The sequence below is a fragment of the Rhinopithecus roxellana genome, chromosome 8 (assembly GCF_007565055.1).
Source record: "Rhinopithecus roxellana isolate Shanxi Qingling chromosome 8, ASM756505v1, whole genome shotgun sequence".
Taxonomy (NCBI): domain Eukaryota; kingdom Metazoa; phylum Chordata; class Mammalia; order Primates; family Cercopithecidae; genus Rhinopithecus; species Rhinopithecus roxellana.
The window spans coordinates 115326738-115348832 of record NC_044556.1 but is presented as its reverse complement, the minus strand read 5'-3'; the positions used below and the strand labels follow the sequence as shown (position 1 = coordinate 115348832).

The following is a 22095-nucleotide window of genomic DNA, read 5'->3' as shown; positions in this document are numbered from 1 at the left end:
TGATTGAATGAGTACATGAATGAGATTTTGAGTGAATGAATTGGCAACGCTTAGGCCATCATGGTAGTTGGCCTGCCTATATGAAATGCTCTTCAGTTGTTCATATTTTCTTAGCTCCTGCCAGGGTGGGGCTCATCAGCGGAGCACGGTGGCCTCAGCTCCCTGGATAGGCTCTGAGTCAGTTCATATCTAGCTTTATAAAGAGGAGAGTGGTGTGAAGTTTTATCTGCTCTCTCTGGCCATTCTGTGCCCCCTTAACATTCTCTCCTGTACACCATCTGACCGTTCCATATCTACTGACCCCTCTGGCATGTGGGAATAAACAGAGTGTTTTTGAAAGTATTTTCCCCTCTATTTTGCTACTACTTTAAAAAAGAAAAAAAAAGTCTTTATTTTGGAAATAGTAAAATGAATGTTATAGTGAATGAATCCCAGAGATATTCTTAGGGTATATTGTCTCTGTACTTATGCCAAAGTTTTGACAAATGCAATTATGGTATCATCAAGCAATTTAAAAAAGAAAAAGGAAACAGAGGGATCTGCTTTAAATTTTAGTTTTATCATAGGTTACCCTGAATTGTTATTTCTCTGGAGTGACAAGGAAGAGAAGAGAGACATCTTTATTGGATATCTATTATGTGTCAGCTCATATGCTAGGCTGTTTATATATATTATGTTATTTCAGAAAGAGGGTGAATAAATTAGATCCACGAGTCAAATAAAATCAACTTTTATTGAGCACCCACCATATGTGAGAGTATATAAATATTCCATAGGCCTTGTTCTTGAAATAGGAGTTGTTGACAAGATAAGTTATAAACATGGGAAAAGTAAAATAATAAGGCAAGAGTAAGATAATATTTTGAGCCAGCAATTGCAAGCAATTGATGGTAGAATTTTTGTAGCTGGAGGAGACTGGCCTAACATCTTAACAACAGACAGAAAAAAGGAGATATGAAGGGGCAGGCTAAACAACCTGTCCAAGATTTTGCAGGGTTATCTGTAGAGCTGGCAGCAGAGCACAGGCCTCCAGTGCCTACTACTTTTCATATTGTAGTTCTGAGACATCTCCAGAGAACTGTGGAATGACCCACAGAGATAGTTCCTGGTATCATCATTCAAAGGGGGGCAGTCACTTCAGGCTGGGGGGCACAGATCAGGGCAGGATTCAAGGAGAAGATGGAAGCTGCTGTGTCCTGAAGGGTGGTTTGGGTTCCGATAAATTAAACAGGAAAACATCATTTCTAGGATGGGGAAATGACATAAATAGTCCCAGAGGTAGGAAATGAGTAATTTTGTATATTGGAGTCTTCGCATTATCGTTACCTGCCAGCTCTGACCACTAGGACCCTGGGAGCCATGCCCCATGCTTTCCTATCTCCCAGCTGTAGGCTCTGCCCCCTTCTTTCTGTCTTACCTCTGCTGCATGAGTCCTGATCCTGATAATTTCTCAGCCGCTCACTCATCTCACTACCTCTGTTTCTATTCCACTTTTCATATAGCCAAGAGCTCCTTTTCCAGAACTTGGATATTACCATGTTAAAAAACCATTCAAGCCTAGTGAGGTGGCTCATGCCTGTAATCCCAGCACTTTGGGAGGCTGAGGTGGGAGCATCACTTGAGGTCAGGAGTTCAAGACCAGACTGACCAACATGGTGAAACCCCATCTCTACTAAAAATACAAAAATTAGCTGAGCGTGGTGGTGTGTGCCTGCAATCCCAGCTACTCAGGAGGCTGAGGCAGGAGAATCACTTGAACCCAAGAGGCGGACATTGCAGTGAGCTGAGATCACGCCACTGCACTCCAGCTTGGGTGACAAAGCAAGACTCTGTCTCAAAAAAAAAAAAAAAAAAAGCCATTCAATGCTCCCGATTGCTGGCCAGATGATGTCCAGCTCCCTACTGTGTGATTGAGTCATGACTTAACCTCACCTGCCACCTTCTTGGAGGTACCTGCCTCTAACTTGGTGGAGTGCACCCTACAACCTGGGCATCCATGCCTGTTCATGGTTCCAGGCCTTTACACAGGCTGTTCCCTCCCCTGGGAATGTCCCTCCTCCCACCACTTTGTGCCTGCCAGCCTGCCTTCCTTCCTGTCTTGTGTTTGATTTAGATTTATTGAATACATACTAAATGCACCCCCCACTCACTCCCTGCAGGTTAGTTATTTCCCGCTCTGTACTCCCACAGCCCTCTACTTTAATTATTTGGATATGTCTATCTCTTCCATTAGCCTGAACTCAATTCTGAGGGGGATTTTCCTTTATTCGTCTTCACATCACTAGCACTTACTGCTTTTGGCTTGGCATATATAGTAGATACTCTAACTGTTTTGTTGTAAATAAATGAAAGAAGAGTTAAGTCTTGAGAGATAGGCTGAATCTATTGAATATCAGGCTGGGAAGTTGGGATGCCATTTTTCAAAAACTGGATTACACATCTAAGCTCTTACACATCTCAAGAGCTTGTTAAGAATTCACATTCTGGGGCACATCCTTTTACACTCTCACAGGAGTGGGCTTGGACAATTTTGTTATTGTTATTGCTGATTGAAATAATTTAAATAATAAGCTCCCCTAGGGATTCTGAACAGCCTGCCTGGTGCCGGTCTGTAGACCAACCTTTGAAAGCACTGTGTCATGAACCACAGCAAATAAATTCTGGGCATTGACTCGGATACTCTTCTTTTTTTTAATCTTTAATTTTATTTTAGTTTCTGGGGTACATGTGCAGGATGTGCAGGTTTGTTACATAGATAAATATGTGCCATGATTTTTTGCTGCATTTATCAGCCCATCACCTCGGTATTAAGCCCAGTATGCATTAGCTATTTTTCCTAATGCTCTCCCTCCCCCACCCCACCCCCTGACAGGCCCCAGAGTGTGTTTTCCTCTCCCTGTATCCATGTGTTCTCACTGTTCAGCTCCCACTTATAAGTGAGAACATGCGGTATTTGGTTTTCTTTTCCTGCAATGGTTTGCTGAGGATAATGGCTTCCAGCTCCAATCATGTCCCTGAAAAGGACATGATCTTGTTCCTTTTTATGGCTGCATAGTATTTCATGGTGTATATATACCACATTTCCTTTATCTAGTCAGACACCCTTCTTCAGCCTTTGAGTGACTCAACTGCATGCTTCAATTCAATCTCCTCAAGGAATAAATAACCTGGATTTAAAATACATTTCATTCTAACATTCATATCCTAGTTCTTGAAGTTCCTTTTGCTGTTGACTTCAGGGGAGACCCATAGGGAATAAATAACCTGGATTTAAAGTACATTCCATTCTAACATTCATATCCCAGTTCTTGAAACTCCTTTTGCTGTTGACTTCAGGGGAGACCCAGGACAAAGCCAGATTTTACTCATGGTGCATGTACTTCCTTTCTCCCTGCTGCCAGGCTGTTTGCTGTTAAATGTGGGGGCTGCTTCGAGGCCATCGCTCCCAATGAGTTTGTTATGCGGGCCCAGAAGAGTGTATACCACCTGAGCTGCTTTTGCTGCTGTGTCTGCGAGCGACAGCTTCAGAAGGGTGACGAGTTTGTTCTGAAGGAGGGGCAGCTGCTCTGCAAAGGGGACTATGAGAAGGAGCGAGAGCTGCTCAGCCTGGTGAGCCCAGCAGCCTCAGACTCAGGTGAGTGCCAGGTGGCGGGCAGGGCTGCGGTGGGGTGGGTAGAGTGGAGTTGGGTGGCTGTCTGCATTGTTTCTTCCCTAGAGAGCCAGCCTCCAGGGCAGCCTAGCTCCGTGGCAAGGCAGTTCTGTGTATTCCAGGAACTTTCTTTGTAAGCTCGGAGTAATCTCTCATCAGTCAGCGATTACCATGATGATGGTGCATAACAAATTACCCTCAAATTCCATGGCATACAACCATAAACACTTCACACACACACACACACACACACACACACACACACACACACACACACACACACACGTGTCTGGGTTAACTGGAGTTAACTGGACTTTGCTTCAGCCTTCCAGTTACCTGGAGTCTGCTGATCTCAGCTGAGCTTAGCTCCAGGCTGTAGACAAGGTTTAGGAATACTCTGTGCCATTCATTCCAGGATCCAGGTTTGAGGAGCAGCAGCTGCAGGGCATGATCTTCAGACAGTGGTAAAAGTGCAAGAAGGCATGCCCAACCACAGAGCACATTTCAAGGTTCTGCACACATCATGTCTGCTAATATTCCATTGGCCAAAGCAAATGGCAATATCAAATCCAAAGTCAAGAGGAGAAGAAATACACTCCATGCACCACAAACCCCTGCCCAGGTATAGATACATAATACTTTTAAAGAGAATGATGGATTGGAACCAATAATTCAGTCTACCACAATCACCAAACTGTCCTAAGCTGTTGTTTCCTCATTTGTCAAGTGGGAAAGATGGAATCTATCTAAGGCTTGGCAGGTCACATAAAGTAAGGCACTAGAATGATTTTGTTCTTTCTCCTCATCAGCCACTCGACCCTCCCTCTTACTGCCTTGAGGGTTGGCGAAAGAGAGAAGACAGGAGAGGTTCAGAGATTTTACAGGGCAGGTTTCACAAGGCCAGACAAATTACATTAAATTAACACTGACTACATTCAACATGAAATGCCTTTTTGGAGTGTTGGTCTGCACAGCTCCAGCATTCCTCTTATCTATAGGAATCTGTGAGATCCAATTAGGTAACATCTATGTGACCCTTACTAGTTCTTGGCATTGCCAATTCCAGTCCATTTCCAAGCCCCCTGTAACCTCACTCTATCCATCTCTTTGGCCTCTTTGGGAGATTCTGATCACTCCCACCCTTCACTCCAGCCTTACTAGGCCCTAGCACCTGTCAGTGTGTCTCACCCACTCTCAAATCTTAAAAGTCTATTCCTTCTCTGCCTCTTTCCCTCTCTCTTTTGTCTGCTAGCTTATCCTTTAAGCTTCCCTCTAAAGGCAACTTTATCGGGAAGGTCTCTTAATCCCTCATGCTGGGTGAGTTTACCCTTAACTTCTGCTACTGGGATATTTACTTCATTGTAGTTACATGTTTGGTTGTTTCTTATTCTTTTCAGAGTGCTAAACTCTGTGAAGGACAGTGTGTGTCTTATTTACCACTATACTCCCAGGCCTAGCACAGGCATGGAGCACTGAGGGTGTCTGATAAAACTCTTTGTTAAAGAGTGAATAAACACGTGAGACAAAAGCATCATGGCATGGTGTTTAAGTGCAAAAACTTTGGAGACAGACAGGTGGGGTGCCTTAGCCAGGTTTTATCACTATATCGCTGTGACTTTGGGCAAATTTTGGAACCTCTCTAAGCCTCAATCTCCACAGCTATAAAATGGTGATGATCACACCTACTAACAGGTTTACTGTTGGAGAATGAGACAGAATGCATATAAAAAGCCTGGCGCTCAATAAATGCGGGTGCTTGACATCCACTAGACAGTGTTAGCATCTTTGTAGCAGCCGTGTTCTGCTCCCTTTACCTCCAGGTTGGTTCTTGCCTGGCCTTGCTTGCAGCCTTAAGAAAGCTGACATCAGGAAAGCCCCAACCTCTACTGGTGTTATTGGCCTTAGGTTTTCCTGGATTTATTATTTTGATTTAAGGGAAATTTCTCCTTGTCAGGAACACTGGCACTAACTTATGGAGTATCTTCTTCAGGGGCAGTTGGGCCCATTCTAATGGGTATACCACTTGGTATTAAAAGGTCAACTTAACCTGTCATTTTCCTCCAGGTATCTTGCTGTGTCCACCCTCTTAGGCTTCCTCCCCAAAATCCTATAGAATTTCTGATTTCCCAAGGGCTTAGGTGTTATGGTGATCAGAATACCAGCATGACCATAGAAAGATGTGTACTACCCTCCCCTCCCACCTCATCAATATTACTTTCAATGAATGGGGAGTGCTGTCTCTTGAGTAGTTTTACTCTTTGTTAGATCTAATAATTAGAATGACATTCTAGCATTTCCTGTGTTAAATCAAAAATTACTTCCCTGTACCTTTCTATCTACAGTGTAAACACTCTATAATTTTGTTGAATAATTAAATGAATGAATTATAATTCTGTTCTCTGAAACTGGAAAAAATAGGTCTGATTGAATCATTTGAAGGCAACAATTATGCCCTCATTCAGTCTTGACTTCTCTATCCTAAACGTACATAATTCCTTCATTTGATATGGGTTTCTCACATAGAAACCCATATGATATGCTTTCTCGCATAGAAATAAATGCTGCGGTCTAGCCTTTCCTGATAAACATTTGTTTGGAGGCTTAATCACTAAGTTATTCAGTAGTCCCTGTGTTAACGGTTTACAGATTTTACTTCACTACAAAATCAATAAGAGGCATTAGTGGATTGGCTCCACGCCCCTACCTCTGCAAAAAAAAAAAAAAAAAAAAAAAAAAAAAAAAAAAAAAAGAAGCAATAGCAAAAGCTTATCTGATCTAAGCAACATTTACAGATTAATAAAATTATAATGCTCAGTACCAGGGAACTGCAACAGGTTCACTTCCTGATCACATTTTCAGCAATACGTTCAGTTATGGAAATTTCTCTTTGAGGCTGATAATGACATATTGGAGCTTTCCAGTTTATTCATTCAGTAGACATATCCTGAGTGCTTGTATTATGCCAGGCACAGAGTCAGAATATGAATGACAAGAATGATGTGGGGATGGGGAGGTCTCAAAAGCATATCAAATGAAGGAATTGTGTATGTTTAGGATAGAGAAGTCAAGACTGAATGAGGACATAATTGTTGTCTTCAAATGATTAGATCAGACCTATTTTTTCCAGTTTCAGAGAACAGAATTATAATTCATTCATTTAATTATTCAACAAAATTATAGAGTGTTTACACTGTAGATAGAAAGGTACAGGGAAGTAATTTTTGATTTAACACAGGAAATGCTAGAATGTCATTCTAATTATTAGATCTAACAAAGAGTAAAACTACTCAAGAGACAGCACTCCCCATTCATTGAAAGTAATATTGATGAGGTGGGAGGGGAGGGTAGTTCTAGAAGACCTCTGTTATCCCTTTCAACTCTAAAAACCTGTAATTATTTTTGTAGTTTTAAATGAAGTGACATTAAAGTCTCAATCAGAATCAAATATCTTACCTGGACTACTCATTTTGTCAATTATATCAATGCTACTTGTCTTGTATCATAAATTTTTTTGTGTGCCAAAGCTTGCCTCTTTACTGAGAGGACAAACTTTTAGAGAACAGGGTTGTAGCTTTTGGTTCCTTTGTTCCTTTAACAAAGCTTAGCATGATGTCAAGAGAAGAGTAAGCGATCAAGAAGTACCTAATTAGTTGAATTAAATCTTCATGGAATGAAGTCCACCTCATTGTTAACAGAAAGCAGACAACTTTAGGATCTGCCCCAGTACAAATACAGTTCCTCCTCTGGTTTCTGTCTTGAGTATCATACATATATATTGTAGGTGTTTGATAAGTGTTTGTTCAGTGAATGACTGATCTAGTATCTTTAACCTTTTTATCAATGACTTGGATGAAGACACAGAAGGCAGGTTTATTTGGTTTACAGATGACACAAACCTGGCAGGGAAGGCTGGTGTGGCAGTGGATACTCTCAATGTTCAAAAAGATTTTGACAAGCTAGCAGAACTGCACAAAGACAGCAAGATGAAATCTAACCATCATCTCCCAAAATTCTATTGTAATTGTATGAAATGGTGCCTGTTTTGAGCGAATTCCATGTGGGATTATAGTTGGCAATAAAGCCAATAGGAGCCAAAAAGACATATGCTGCGTTAATAGAACTACAGTGTCCCTAATGTGTAATTATAGTTTCAGTATTTTTTTTTTTTTTTTTGCCCTGCTCAGAGCACATTTAGAATATGTGGGCTAATTTTAAATGATACATTTGAGGAGGTCATTGACTAACTAGAGAGAATCTTGAGGAGAGTAATTAGCTTGTTAAATCATAAATAATTAAAGAGACTCGGTGTATTAAGTAAAAATAAGGCCAAGGGACATATGAGAGTCACACCTAAGGTTGCCCACCCATGTACTGGGGAAGAAATGACAGATTTTGGTTCAACATAGGGTAGAGCTGTGTCTGACAAAGGGTCAGACTGGATTGCCTTTATGGGAAATAAACTGCTTGTCCCTTAACATTTTAATTACAGTTGGTGGAATACTGTATCAATGACCTTTAGGGTGGCTTACATCTAAGATTCTAGAGGAAGGAGGGAGGGGGGTAAAGGCTGAAAAACTAACTCTTGGGTACTGTGCTTATTACTTGGGTGATCAGATCACTTGTACCCCATACCTCAGCATCATGCAGCATACCCATGTAAAAAACCTGCACATGTACGCCCTGTGTCTAAAACAGAAGTTGCAATTATTATTATTTTTTAAATGTATAGTTCTGTGATGCTGACTGATCTTACACAAAAGCAGGGTGGGATACCAAACTCAGGACATCTGCAACTGCTGTGTGCCCTTTTCTGGTGTGGGCCAGCCTTTTTGTCCTGGTCCCTGCTTTCCTGATGGCCTTGAAGCAGCCTCCCAAGCAGATGAAGGGAATTTGTAGCCAGAGTCAGTTGATTTTTTTTTTTGAACTGGGCAACTTGGATGTCCAAGGTCTCCAGGAGAGACCCCGCAACATTTACAAACTTCTACATAAGTCTCTAGAAGTGGTTTTCTCCTTCACCAGAGAATCACGGGCTCTTGAGATTGGCAGGCACTTTGGAGTTTATCCATTCCAAGTTCCCATCAGATACTTATCCAGCCTCTACTTGAGCATTTCCTATCATGGGGAGTTCAAAAGATAGAGGGGAAAAATACCAAACTGCTTTTTCTCCTCTCTACTCTCCACTCCACATAACACTTCTGACACCAGCCATGTAGGGGTTTTCCCCACATAGCAAACAATTCTCCAGTGGACACCAGCTGGGTATCCCTTAATTCAATTTAATTCTGACACTGTCTACCTAGAGGTAACATCAGATCCCACAGGTTAAGAGCTTGATCCCACAAGACTGCCAGGCCCCACCCCACTTAAGAGGTCAATCAATCACAAGTATTAGGTTGTCAGCTATATTTCTAGCTCACTGGCTATAAATTGTGGATCCTAGGACCTCATCTTCAGGCTCACTAAATTTTCTAGAGCAGCTCACACTTTACTTACATTTACTCATTTACCACAAAGGATATTTTAAAGGATACAGATGAACAGACAGGTGAAGAAATTCATAGGGCAAGGTATGGGGGAAGGGGTGCAGAGCTTCCATGCTGTCTCTGGAGGCACCCCTCCAGGAACCTCCACATTTCAAGCTATCCAGAAGTTTCCTAACTTTGTCCTTCCGAGTTTTTGTGGAGGTTTTATTACATAGGCAATGACTGATTACATCATTACCCATTGGTGGTCAGCTTAACCTTCAGCCCCTCTCCCCTCCCCAGAGGTGAAGGATTAGGGGTTAGGGGATGGGGCTGAAAGTCCTAACCTTATAATCATGCCTTGGTCTTTCCAGTGACCAGCCCCCATCCTGAAAGAACCTAGGGGCTCCCAGTTACCATTAGCCTACAAAAGATACTCTTATCACTATGGAGTGTTCAAGGATTTTAGTGGATTTTTGTCAAGAAACTGGATGAAGACCAAATACATATTCCGCAATATCACAGTGGCCCTTGACTTCAATTCCGAGGGTAAATTGTCAGAATTGTTACATTGAATTCCAACATCAATCTCCGTATGTAAATTCAAACCATGGTCTTGGCTGTACTTTCGGGAACTCACAAAGCAAGTGTTTCCTCTACATGGGGCAGCCCTTCAAGTTCAAGACAGAAATGCTCCCTGAGAGCTAAGATATTTTCTAAGTTTTGTCTTTTCTTTCTAGTTCTTCCTCATTATTCTAACTAGCCCTCATTACAGACTTTCTGTTTTCTATCTACGATCTTTTTCAGAGGTACAACCAAGAAGGGGATACAGTTTTCCTTATGTGGTTTGTACTAGCACAGTGTTATTACCATCTGTTGTAGATATTATGTTCTGTTGATGTAGCCCATGATTTCATTAGCTTTTTTGACCTGGAGGTGGAGGCAGGGGCTTGGGGCTTGGCTGTGGGTAACCATGGCTTCTGGCCAGTCCATGTTGCATTTCTTACTTATCTACCCCTCTTATCTTTACATTTCCTTTTAAAATCAGAAGTCACCTGAGAATGTCCTGTGAAGCAGTTTTTAAAAACTTTTAAAAATAAAAACGTTTTTTAAATTTACAAAACAGTTGCAAAATAGGACAGAAGTTTCCATATACCCTTCATTTAGCTTCCTGTAATGCTAACATTTTACATAACCATGGTACACTTATCAAAACTAAGAAATTAACATTGGTATAACACTCAATTATAGGCATTATTCCATTTCATGAAATTTTTTTTCATTAATGTCTTTATCCATTCCAGAATTGAATCCAGTACATCACGCTGCAATTAGTTGTTTTATGTTTTGTTTGTTTGTTTGTTTTAATTGAGATGGAGTCTTGCTCTGTTGTCCAGGATGAAGTGCAGTGGCGTGATTTTGGCTCACTGCAAGCTCCACCTCCCGGGTTCATGCCATTCTCCTGCCTCAGCCTCCCGAGTAGCTGGGACTACAGGTGCCCACCACCATGCCTGGCTATTTTTTTTTTTTTTTTTGTATTTTTAGTAGAGACAGGGTTTCACCATGTTAGCCAGGATGGTCTCGATCTCCTGACCTCATGATCCACCCGCCTCAGCCTCCCAAAGTGCTGGGATGCAATTAGTTTTATGTTAAATTGCTTTCGTTTTTGGAATCACTGAAAAATGTTGAGTCAGAATTTCATTTTTGCTATCTGAAATAATATCTTTATTTCCTTTTAGTGTCTTTCACCATGGGATCCAAATGCTTTTTTTTTTTTTTTTTTTTTTTTTGCTTTTTTATTTACCATTTAAATTTTTTTTCTTCCTGAAGACCAGTTTGCATTTTAGATCATGCCTAGGATTTATTTCTTGGCTAAGGCAGGCTCTTTTAGGTGCTCTGCTTTTGTACAGGGATTTTCCCAGAGGAAGCCTGGTTGCGAAGTCCCTGTCATGAGGGCCCCTTTCTGCAAAGAATGTTTTATGTTTTGGATTAATGCAGCAGTTCCATGACCTCCATTTCCTGGGCAATCTGAACTGCTCTGTGAGGCTTATACTGCTTCACTCCTTGCGTTCTGCATTCATCTGGCCCTAGCATGGTGCCTGGCATGCAATAGGCACTCAGTAAATGTTTGCTTATTGTGTGAACAAATTCACTTTGTCCTATTCATATTGGCCTCTGATATCCTTGGCAAAGAAGCATCAACTTCCAGTGTAACTTTTCTCCTTGCCGAAGCCAAAGAGAAGATTCCTCACATCTGCTGGAGTCTGTGAATCCTTCTTCCTCCTAATTTTCCGTGGGATATAGGATGTTTTGATTTGGAAGATCCAAATGCCTTGCTTGCCACTCTCATTGTGTAATATGTCTCTTTCTCCTATTCTGAGTCATGCTCTCCACTGCAGGTACTTAGACATTTGTCTTAATTTCCTTCTACAACCTTGGAACTGTTTTTTTTTTTTTTTTCCAATTCATTTCAAAAGTATTTCATCCACCCTGTCTTGGAAATCTTCTTGTTCTCCAATAAATAAGACTAGAGGAGCAGCAGTTAACTCACAAATTCTGGAAAGTGCCTGACTCTTCTCTGGGATTATCCTTGTCAGTTCATGGTTCTGAATTTTATAATGAAAGATAGAAAAGGTCAGCAGGAGTTATGAAGAAGTCTCACCCTCCATATCGTAGTGCATGGGATCTAAAGCTAGACAGGTCTTTGATGCTTTCCCTGCACTCACAAGCAGTGTGACTTTGAGCTAGCCACTTCTCCTCTCCAGGACTCTATTTCCTAACCAGTAAATAGGGGGTTACAATACAGCCTTTGTGGGTTGCTGTAGAACAAAAAGAGGTAATGAAAATCAAGGGCTTGAAACTTGATCAATGTCCAATAAATGACAGTTACCATTATTATCTCCTAGTCTGGGAGCTAGTGTAGTTATGGATGGCTCATGGGTCATAAGCTTATGTCACCAAAGATCCATCATTTGCAAGTATCTCCTCTTCCATCTTTGCTCTTTGGTTTTAGGCACTTATGGATAGCATACCTTGGGAACCTCAAGGTGGTACAGATAGGGCCTGTCATTTTGGGTGGCTAGGGTGCATAAAGTAAAGATGGGCTGATTCATACCATAAAGCCTGTGTGTCTCAGAGGCACTTTCTGTTTTTTGAACATCTTAGCTAGCTAGTGTTGTTGCATCCTGGAAAGTCAATGCAGAAGACTGGGGGAAAAACAGTCTTGAAGTTATTTCTGAGATTTAATAGAAATCTCAAGCAAGAATGGGAAGGATTTATCAAACATAGCTACCTTTCTTTAATAGACCAGAAAACTGATGCATACACTGGTCATTATTTGAGCTATTTTAAATACCTAAGTGCTTCCTTATTCCTAAACATTACACTTCCTGGCATATAGTTATCCTGGGGGTGGAGCTGTCTGTGCCTGTTGGTCTGAGGGTGATGGTATGTCTCCCATCTTTGAATGAGTTGTTTTTGGAGTGGACTTGACTTTTCTCTTGCAACTGGAGTCTTTGAGTCCAGACAGGACATTGAACCTGACAGTTAATGAATGCAGTGTACAGCTGAGCCAGAGTTACTCTATTCCTAAGTAGGCTGCTAGCATTACTCTGTTACATGCCATAATCTATTTATGTCCTTCCAGGCAGCCACCTGACCAACCTTTAATTCAACAAATATTTCTTACAGACACCCACACTCTGTCAGACTCTGTGCTAAATGCTATGTTTTAGTTGCAGAAAAAGAATGGCAGAGGAACGGTGAATGCTGAGCAGCACAATTGAGGAAAACATCTCAAAGCCAACATCTTAATGTCAGGGGAACAGGGGCCAGCTTTGTAATAGAAAGGAGCTGACAGATGGGAAAAGGGACATAGCTTGGAGATCAATCTAACCATTCTTTTTAAGAAGCCGAAGGGTGAGCGACTTTAAAAACAACAACAACAAAAAAACCTTGAGTAGGTATTTAAAAGTACATACATAAACATATTTATGAAGAAACATATTTAAATCATATTTTATATATTCCTCTAGAGCCATGTTTTCAAAAGACTCTATGGTAGCACTTTTCAGAAAATCTTAGCTACAGCTAAGTAAAAAATACATTTTTTATCATAAGCTAATATACACATTTATATGTGAGTATATAAGTTTCAACACTTAGACTGACTTGCTGCTTGCCCTATGTGCTGATATTTTCTATTCCATTTATTTTAAATTCTATTTTTAGCCCACTGTAGTAATTTCATAAGCTACTCATGGGTCATAACCAGAAGTTTGAAAAACACTGCTTCAAAGCACAGTTACTTGCAAACCTATTCCCAGGTTTTGGAATTGGTATAAATTCCTTAAATGTCAAGCCAATAAATATGTCTTAATGATACTGTGCCAGGTGCTGTGAATAAGACAAAAGGCACAAATGATATCATCTCTGGGCCCAAAGGCTTGGTGAAGTGGCCTGAGTACAGTAAACATGTAATAACTGTTGTCTATTTTTATTGTTGTTATTAAGGAGACATCAAGGGTACACATATTTATATCATGACTAGTACAAAGGTCTTCATGAACATTTTCTGATTTATTAATCTGGCATCTGTGGATGATAGGCAAGAAGCACTTAGAACTGCCTGATTTTGTTTTCAAAATCAACAGATTTGTCTCTTACACAGTATCACTGCCATAAAATTCACTACCAGAATTGTTTGTTGCTCTTAGTTTGAGGCTAAGCATTTCTTTTCGGTGCTGAACTTTTGTCTTCTAGTGTATTTGTTTTGTCTTCATAAAGTAGATGGAGAAATAAAGACACAGGATACTTGAGTCAGGGATAAGCCAGAATAAGAACTTAATTCTACCAATTACCGAGTCAGGACACTTGATACTGAAACAGAGGGGTTCAGTCCTTGCTATAATTATGAGTTGGGTAAAGTTTATCTTTAGTGCTTAAAAAGTTACAGGCAATATACAGGTTCAGACAATGCATTGTCTGACTGTACTTTATTTTTGAAAATGTGTTCACACAAGAATTTTGATTAAAATGAATAATAAAATCATAAGTTAATATTAGTGCAGTTGCTTCATAGCATATTTAATCAGCAATAGTGTGTTATCTGTGTGCATTCATTTCTCCTGTTCCACCACTGTAAAAAATAAAATTGGCCAAATGGGCAACTGATCATTGTGATTTTTGCATGATGATGATGATAATGATGTCAACACTTATTGAGCTCTTACTCTGCACAAAGCATTACTTTAAATTATGCACTTTACACGAATTAACTAATTTTACATGAATTACTCAGCACACCAAGCTGATGAGGAAGGCAATGTTATCATTCCCATTCTACAGAGGAGGAAGATGAACATGGAAAAGTTAGTAATTTGCTTACAGTCCTACAGCTAACAATGGAAAGAACCAGAATTCACATCCAGTCTAGCTCTAGCACCTGCATCATTAAACACCATACTGTGTTGCCTAGTCATTTAAAATGTATGTGTATAGGAAAATGAACCTTATGTTTTGTTCTCATGTTTCACTGACAGCTCTTCCTGGCTGGCTATGGCAGTGCTCCAGGTACTCAGTAGGACTTACTACCTTACTGACCCCAACTGAAGGACCTTTTCATATATAATTAAAGCAATGAAAACAAGGTGATTTGAACTGAGTTTACACTCCCTTTCAAAATCAGTCACAAGTTCACCTTGTTTTTTAACCTCCAGTTCCTCCCTAATCACTAATCACTATCACTGTACATCTCATGGGTACCTCTTCTAAGGCAATAGGAAGCTTTGAAGGATCTAAAAACAATGTGCTATGTGCATGAGGAAGTACTTTAAAAGTGCACGTAAGGTACTATTACTGTTTTTTTGTTTTATGTTTATAATTATTCAACAAACTTCTGATTCTTCTGCTCCTGTGACTTATTTGATAGTAGCAGGAAAAATCAGTTGACTTTTTGTCCAGATGAGAGGTATCAGCTGTGCAAACCACAGCTGCCATCAGTTAAATGAACAAAAGCACGACAGTGAAGTAAATTGGTACATATCAAAACTTCTTCTAACGTGCTTCTTCTACAAGCTGACCTGTAATGTCCTACTATCTTTTACAATTGTACTCTTCAGAGAAATGAACTCAATTTTGTTTTTCCAGTGGCAATGATGACAATGTGCTTCTATCCACCTTTACATTGGGTCCTCTTTGGGTACAATGATGGGGCAGTATGACTAGTAAATTTTAGGAGTGCAGTCTCTGGACATGCAGAGCCAACCCATGACTTCAGTCTTTCATATCTGAGCTAAATGACCAGGGACTCACTTTCTATTGTGTAATAAAGATCGGGGAGGAGGTGCAGGGCAGACACTGGTTTTCTTGCACTGACATTCCAGCCAAGCCTACCAACTTTAGATTTCTATCAAGAGGTTTCAAGTTGGATCTGAAGATGCTTTAGATAGTTTACTGAGCAAATGGAAGAATCACCTTCAATACTTCCCTGTTCCCTGGTTTCTGTGACCAAGGAAAACCCTCAAAGTCCAGTTTACTAAGGATTGGTGGCAAACTAGGTACTCTGCTATTTGGTGCTGTAAAAGTATATTGAAAACTGGGTAACTTTAGAACCATCTGGATTCTTAGTGGTCCAATTCCAGCTTTGCACGCTGGGACCTGGAGGCACGCTTGGGTTTTTTTGTTTTATTTTTGTTTTGTTTCTGTTTTTGTGCTTCTGATCAGGGATTTGCATATTGTGTGGCATGGGTGTGCTAGGTGGGATCAGTGGACCCAGATGGTGTTCAAGATAGAGTGTCCTTGGGAGGCCAAGGCGGGCGGATCATGAGGCCAGGAGATCGAGACCATCCTGGCTAACACAGTGAAACCTCATCTCTACTAAAAAAATACAAAAAAAAAAAAAAAAATTAGCCAGGCATGGTGGAGAGTGCCTGTAGTCCCAGCTACTTGGGAGGCTGAGGCAGGAGAATGGTGTGAACCTGGAGGCGGAGGTTGCAGTGAGCCGAGATTGTGCCACTGCACTCCAGCCTGGGTGACAGAGCGAGACTGTGTCTCAAAAAAAAAAAAAAAAAAAAGACAGTGTACAAGCATTCCTTCTTAGGAATCAGTGAAAGTGGGAAAGCAGTGACTGAACTAACTCAGCATCTGTTCCATCCATAGGAATTTGCTGGGCATTTACATGGGGCAAGGATTAGGTTTGGGATGTGGAACACAGAGAAGTGTATGCAGTTTGACTAGCGAGCAAATACTTTTGAGTACAGAGTATGTAGCAGTCCTATGGTAGGTGCTGGGATGATATCTCTGCTCTCACACAGCCTACATTCTTGTAGAAGGAAACCATCAATAACTAAATAAATGGATAAACAATATTATATTCTTGAGTTCCCCTTCAAAGTATTTACCCTATAAGACTTGTTCTACTTATGTATTAAAACAAACAAACAAACAAAACAAAAAAACTTTGAACTCCTATGGAATGGACCTTCGGATTTAATGGTCTGGGGTGCAGCCTGGGATTTTTGTGTGTGTAAGCTTTCTAAGTTAGTTAATGTGCAGCAGGCTTGACAGCCGTTGCCCCAGGAGAGGGTGAAGCTCAGAGGGATGGAGTTGAGATACCTTAATCAGCCATTCTTTCAGTTGCAGAACCTTGGTGCTGGGCCACAGACTCTGGAGTTAAAAGAGAAAGCAGTATTTTGCTTAGAGTGAGCAGGTATAGTTAGGGTTGTGAGAGGCAGCAAACACAAATCCATGTGTAAGAATAAACAATGAATAATATTTTTGTATAAATGTGTCCCATTTAATACAAAAATTATTGTTTATTGGAAATGCAAATTTAACGATGTGCCCTGTATTTGACCAGGCATCTCTAGATATGGCGAGAATCTGGCAGGGGTGGGGGTGAGAGAACCCACAGTATGGTGATTGGTGGTGGAGTCTGCAAGCCTGTACGATTGATATTTGTTTGATTGATTTATGATAGGGAAAAAGAAATGTAATTCTGTCCCAAGACACCCGTGTTCCCAGTATCCTATGTGCGCGGGCCTGGCCCCAACCCAGCACGTTGAGGCTTCCCTCTGCTGGGCCTTAGCGAAAGGGCGGCGGGGGGAATCTCCCGTTACCTTGGCAACTCCCTCCTGCCGTCTGCTCACAACAGTTTGAATTACACCCCTGCCAGGCGGTCACCAGTCCGATTTTTTTCCTTTCTAGCTCTCGTTTTCCCTCTCAGCGCTCAGGCTGGGGGCGGCGTCGGTGCCAGTCTAGTCCGGAGCGAAGCTTCGGGCTGGCTCGGGCCGGGCTGCGGGACCCGCCGCGGAGCGCAAAGTGCCTGAAGCCCCCGCGCGCATTCGGCCCTCCCTTCAAAGGCCCCTTAGAAATGCAAGAGGCCAGGCGCAGAAACACACACGGACGGCAGTTTTATGAGAAAATGCAGATAAAGAGCCCGGCGGTAGGGCCATATGTTCCCCATAATCTCCAAAGCCGTCACTTCAATTAGAGCCTCCCCTGAGTTCTAATGCCCAATCCTGAGTAAACAAGCCGCTCTGAAAGAAGAACTCGGTTTCCAATTAAAAGTGTACTAACATTTCTCCTTCCTTTAATTCCCGCGGAGCAAAGCCCCGCGCGGGCGGAGGCGCGGCCGGGTCGCGGCGAGGTCGTCCCGGGTCCGCGCCGCCCCGCGCCGCCGCGCGTTCCCAGGTGACGTCAGGCGGGCCCAGGATTAGGGCCCACCCTGCGCTCCCCGCGCCGCGCCGCAGAGTTAATTAAAAGTAATGCCACGGTAAATCCAACGGCTCTCCGCTGGCGGAGCCGCGCCTTCGGGCCAGCCTGCGAGAGAGGGCTTTCCGAGGCAGGTGCTGGGGATTTATTTGTATGTGAGTGTGAGTGTGTGTGAGTTTGTGTGTGTCCGCGTGGGCGCACGTGTGAGCGCTTGTGCTGAAAGGGAGAGTCGCCTGGATTTTTTGGAGACCGAGATTGCCTTCCCTCTTTCGTTCGTGCCTCCAGCCCTCCTCGCACATGCACTAGGGAAGAAACGCACAAGACACCGTCGCTACCTGAACTCTGCTTTCCTTTGGGCTGAGCTGACTCCTGGTTTGGTCTTCGTTCCCGCGTCTTCTGGGTACTGTGCTACAGATACTATCGACTGCATCGCCCCCTACGCTCTATCTGTCCTTCATACCCCAACCTTCAGAAATCTAAGGGCATAAATAAATGGTAGCCAGATGCGAGGTGATTTAAATATCAGGAAAGCAGCTGAACACCTCCTGGCATTCTTTAGGAGCTCTTTAGAGTGCTGAATCTGAACACTGCAGGCCCTTCGACCTCCACATTATGACATTCAAAAACTTGTTTTCTATGGATGTTTGCTGTTCAACAGGACTGGTTGAAAGTTGCCTGGTTTCAGATGGGAGAGTGATTGTTAGATTAACTTTCTGGCCTACTCTCTATACCATGAAAGAATCAAAGAATTGAAGCCATTATCTGAAAAATTCCAGAAACATCAATAAGCAGAAAATCCTCACTAGATCATTCAAATGCAAATGGTTTTCCTTCTTTCATGAATCATCTACCCAAGTAATTACTTTAGTTTTTAGTTTGGCCTTGGCGGTGAAGACCTCAGAGAATTAGTCTCACTAAGTCCATGGCTGTTTGTTTATTCGTTGCTCTCTGATTGATGTTAACTAAATTAAATTGAGGCCAGTTCAGCAAACATTTTGAAAGCCTGTCTATATCTGTCAGACTCTGGGTTAGATACTAGTGATTACAAGAGGAATGGAAACCACCTCTCTTTTTCAGACCCTCAGATTCCTCAGGGGATAAGAAACTCCTATAACAAAATAATTATAATAACATAAAATATACATTAATATTATAGTAGAGATATAAAGTGCTATGAGATCATAGAGACTGGCGCTATCATTCCTCTTGGGGTGCGTATATGTGTATTAGGGTGAAGTACTTGGGACTATTTGGAAAAGGCTTCACAATGGGTATGAAACTGTAACTAGGACTTGGCAGAGTAGGTAATTTGCAGGCAATGAAATGAAAATGAGTATGTTGTTAGAAAATGTAACTTAGCCTGTACTGAGTTGCAGAGTAGGGTTGTATCCAGGCATGAGAGGAAGGACTGAATTGTAGGATTGCTCTGGAGCACTGAGATCCTGCTGTGAGTGAGCAGTAAGATTAATGCCAAAATGTGAAGGATTTTGTGTATCTTATTTGAATATACTCTGATGGTTGTGGGAAGTCAGATCAGAAGTTTGTAGGCCGGGCGCGGTGGCTCAAGCCTGTAATCCCAGCACTTTGGGAGGCCGAGACGGGCGGATCACGAGGTCAGGAGATCGAGACCATCCTGGCTAACACGGTGAAACCCCGTCTCTACTAAAAATACAAAAACTAGCCGGGCGAGGTGGCGGGCGCCTGTAGTCCCAGCTACTCGGGAGGCTGAGGCAGGAGAATGGCGTGAACCCGGGAGGCGGAGCTTGCAGTGAGCTGAGATCTGGCCACTGCACTCCAGCCTGGGCGACAGAGCGAGACTCCGCCTCAAAAAAAAAAAAAAAAAAAAAAAAGAAGTTTGTAAACAGGGTTGTGATGTTATTCTGTTTTTTCAAAAGAGAAGTAGTGAGGATGGATTGGAGTTGGGGTAACATTGCAGGCAGGGAAATTGGTCAGGAGACTATTGCAGTGTTCCAAGTGAGAGATGAAGGTTTGAACCAAGGCAGACCTTAGAGAGGGGTTTCAGAGAATTTATTCATTCATTTATGCCTTTAATACTTAGTGAATCCCTACTAATGTGTCAGGCATCATTCTACGTGCTGTGGACACAACGATGAACAAAACAGGCAAAGCACCTGCCCATCAGGGAGCTTAAATTCTAGAACTTAAATGACTATGAAATACAGGAAGGGTGGTTGAAGTTGAGGATGACTGAGAGTTCTAAATGTTATGAATAGTGTTGTTAAAAGAAGAGATAGAATGTTCAGAAAAGAACCAGGGATCTAGATAAAATTCAGGTGGGGCATGCTGACTTTGAAGGTTTTTTTGGACCACGTGACTGTGGACATTTGGTGGGCAGTTGAACACATAGATCTGGGATTTAAAGTGGAGGTCCGATGTGGATTTGGGAATCACAGAAAAGCTGAGGGTTTAAAACTGGGTAGTTTTTCTTTTTCTTTTTTTTGAGACAGTCTTGCTCTGTCACCTAGGCTAGAGTGCAGTGGCACAATCACTTCTCTCTGCAGTCTCAACCTCTTGGGCTCATGTGATTCTCCTACCTCATACTCCTGAATAGCTGGCACCACACTTGTGTACCACCACGTCTGGCTAATTTTTAAAATTTTGTAGATGCTGGATCTCCCTGTGTTGCCCAGGCTGGTCTTGAACTCCTGGGCTCAAGGAATCCATTCACTTAGCCTTCCATAGTGCTTGGATTATAGGCATGAGCCACCGTGCCCAGCCAAAACTGGGTAGTTTTAAACCAGTGTCTCCACAGATGCAATTGTCTGAGTCTTCATGGCTTTGGGAAAACAAATTTGTGAGGCTTGGAAGGGACTATATATATAAAGTGTTTATGGTGGGGATTGTTGGGAACAAAGTAAGGGTGCAATAAAGGGAATTCATTATTATACATAAGTATTGATACTTCTGCTGGTCCATTCAACATCCTATTCCTACACCATCTAAGGAGAGAGAGGAAACCCAAGAAGTGGAGACACTCCAAGGACATCTTCCTGACTCACCCAAAGTGCCCTTTTCATATGGTTGGGAAGCCACACATTAGGCTGCTTGACAGTGATGAAAGGAGTCACAGCTAGCTTTTCCTAATCTAACAGCTGGGGTGTGACCAGAGGGAAATTTGGTTCTTGAAGGAGGGACAAAGGACTCCAGAGAAAATATCTGCCAAGTGGAACGTGCCAAAGGGAATGTGACATTAGTTCTATCACTTTCCCCAAGAATTGGTTTGGATCTGTGTGTATGAGGTAGTCAGTTTATATTGAATTTTTATTTTCTTCTTAAATGACCAGCTACAACATGAGAAGCTCCTCATCTTCGTAGAAGTGTTGTGCTTTGCTGAAAGCAGACCAGGTAATGATGCCAGAAGTCTCTTCCTCTTAAAAAAAATATGGAAATGTTCACCTTCCTCTACTTCCCTCTTTGCCTAGTGTCTCATGGCTCTCCAGAATGCTGTATGCCTACTCCATATTACATGTAAGGGAGATCCATTGAGCCCTGGTTTTCCCTTTTAGAGGCTGATAAAACCATGCACTGGCATTTTCTGGTGCTTTTGCAAAGTTTGAGAAAAGGAATGGAAAATGCCTCCCTCTCTTTGATGAACTCTGGGTCTTCAAGCCCAGACACAGTAACTTCCAAAGGAAAGGACTCAGGACAGGGATGCAGATCTCCTTCAAATGGCAAGGTTCCCCTGTGCTTCTCCGTACGCTAGTCTGGAGCCCTTTGCTGTTCCATCACAGGGATGTATCCCCAGCCTTCCCTACTCTGTGGACCTTGAGGCTGGTTTCACAGAGCTAATCCCCAACCCGGTACTTCACTTTCTTTGACCTCAGGTATACCCAAGACCATGACATGTCCTTGTGGGAAAGCAGAAAAAGAGTTTTCCCTTTTCTTGTCTGATAGAATGCTCTCAAGAGTACCTTGCCAGGTGCATAAGACACACTGGTTTCAGTCCCTGTGTGCTCTCAATGCGTTTGGATAGTCCATGTAGGCAAATTCCCAGGAATAGCAGATTTGTAATCATTAAATTCCAAAAAGTTGAGATAAACTTGCCTGTGAGTGTTTTAAACGTTAGAATACTCAAATTATAAGCTTTAGAATTTAGATTATTTAGAACAGGTAAAAATAAAAGTCTGTTAAACCAGTTTACATAGGAGAGAAAGAATTAGTCAGATAAAATAACAACTATAATTTTGCACCAAACACAGGTTCATGGGAACCAAGTTAACTAGAGTTCTCAATTAAGCAGAATATATAATT

General features: G+C 41.9%; 1 protein-coding gene across 2 annotated transcripts in view; it reads left to right on the top strand.

The window, feature by feature from the left end:
- Nucleotides 1-22095, top strand: part of LMX1A (LIM homeobox transcription factor 1 alpha) — a 156587-nt gene that overhangs the window by 104220 nt on the left and 30272 nt on the right. For both annotated transcript variants that reach the window (XM_010373362.2, XM_010373361.2), the window contains exon 4: nt 3402-3634. In XM_010373362.2, coding sequence (XP_010371664.1) covers nt 3402-3634 — 233 coding nt within the window. The remainder of the gene's footprint in view (nt 1-3401; nt 3635-22095) is intronic.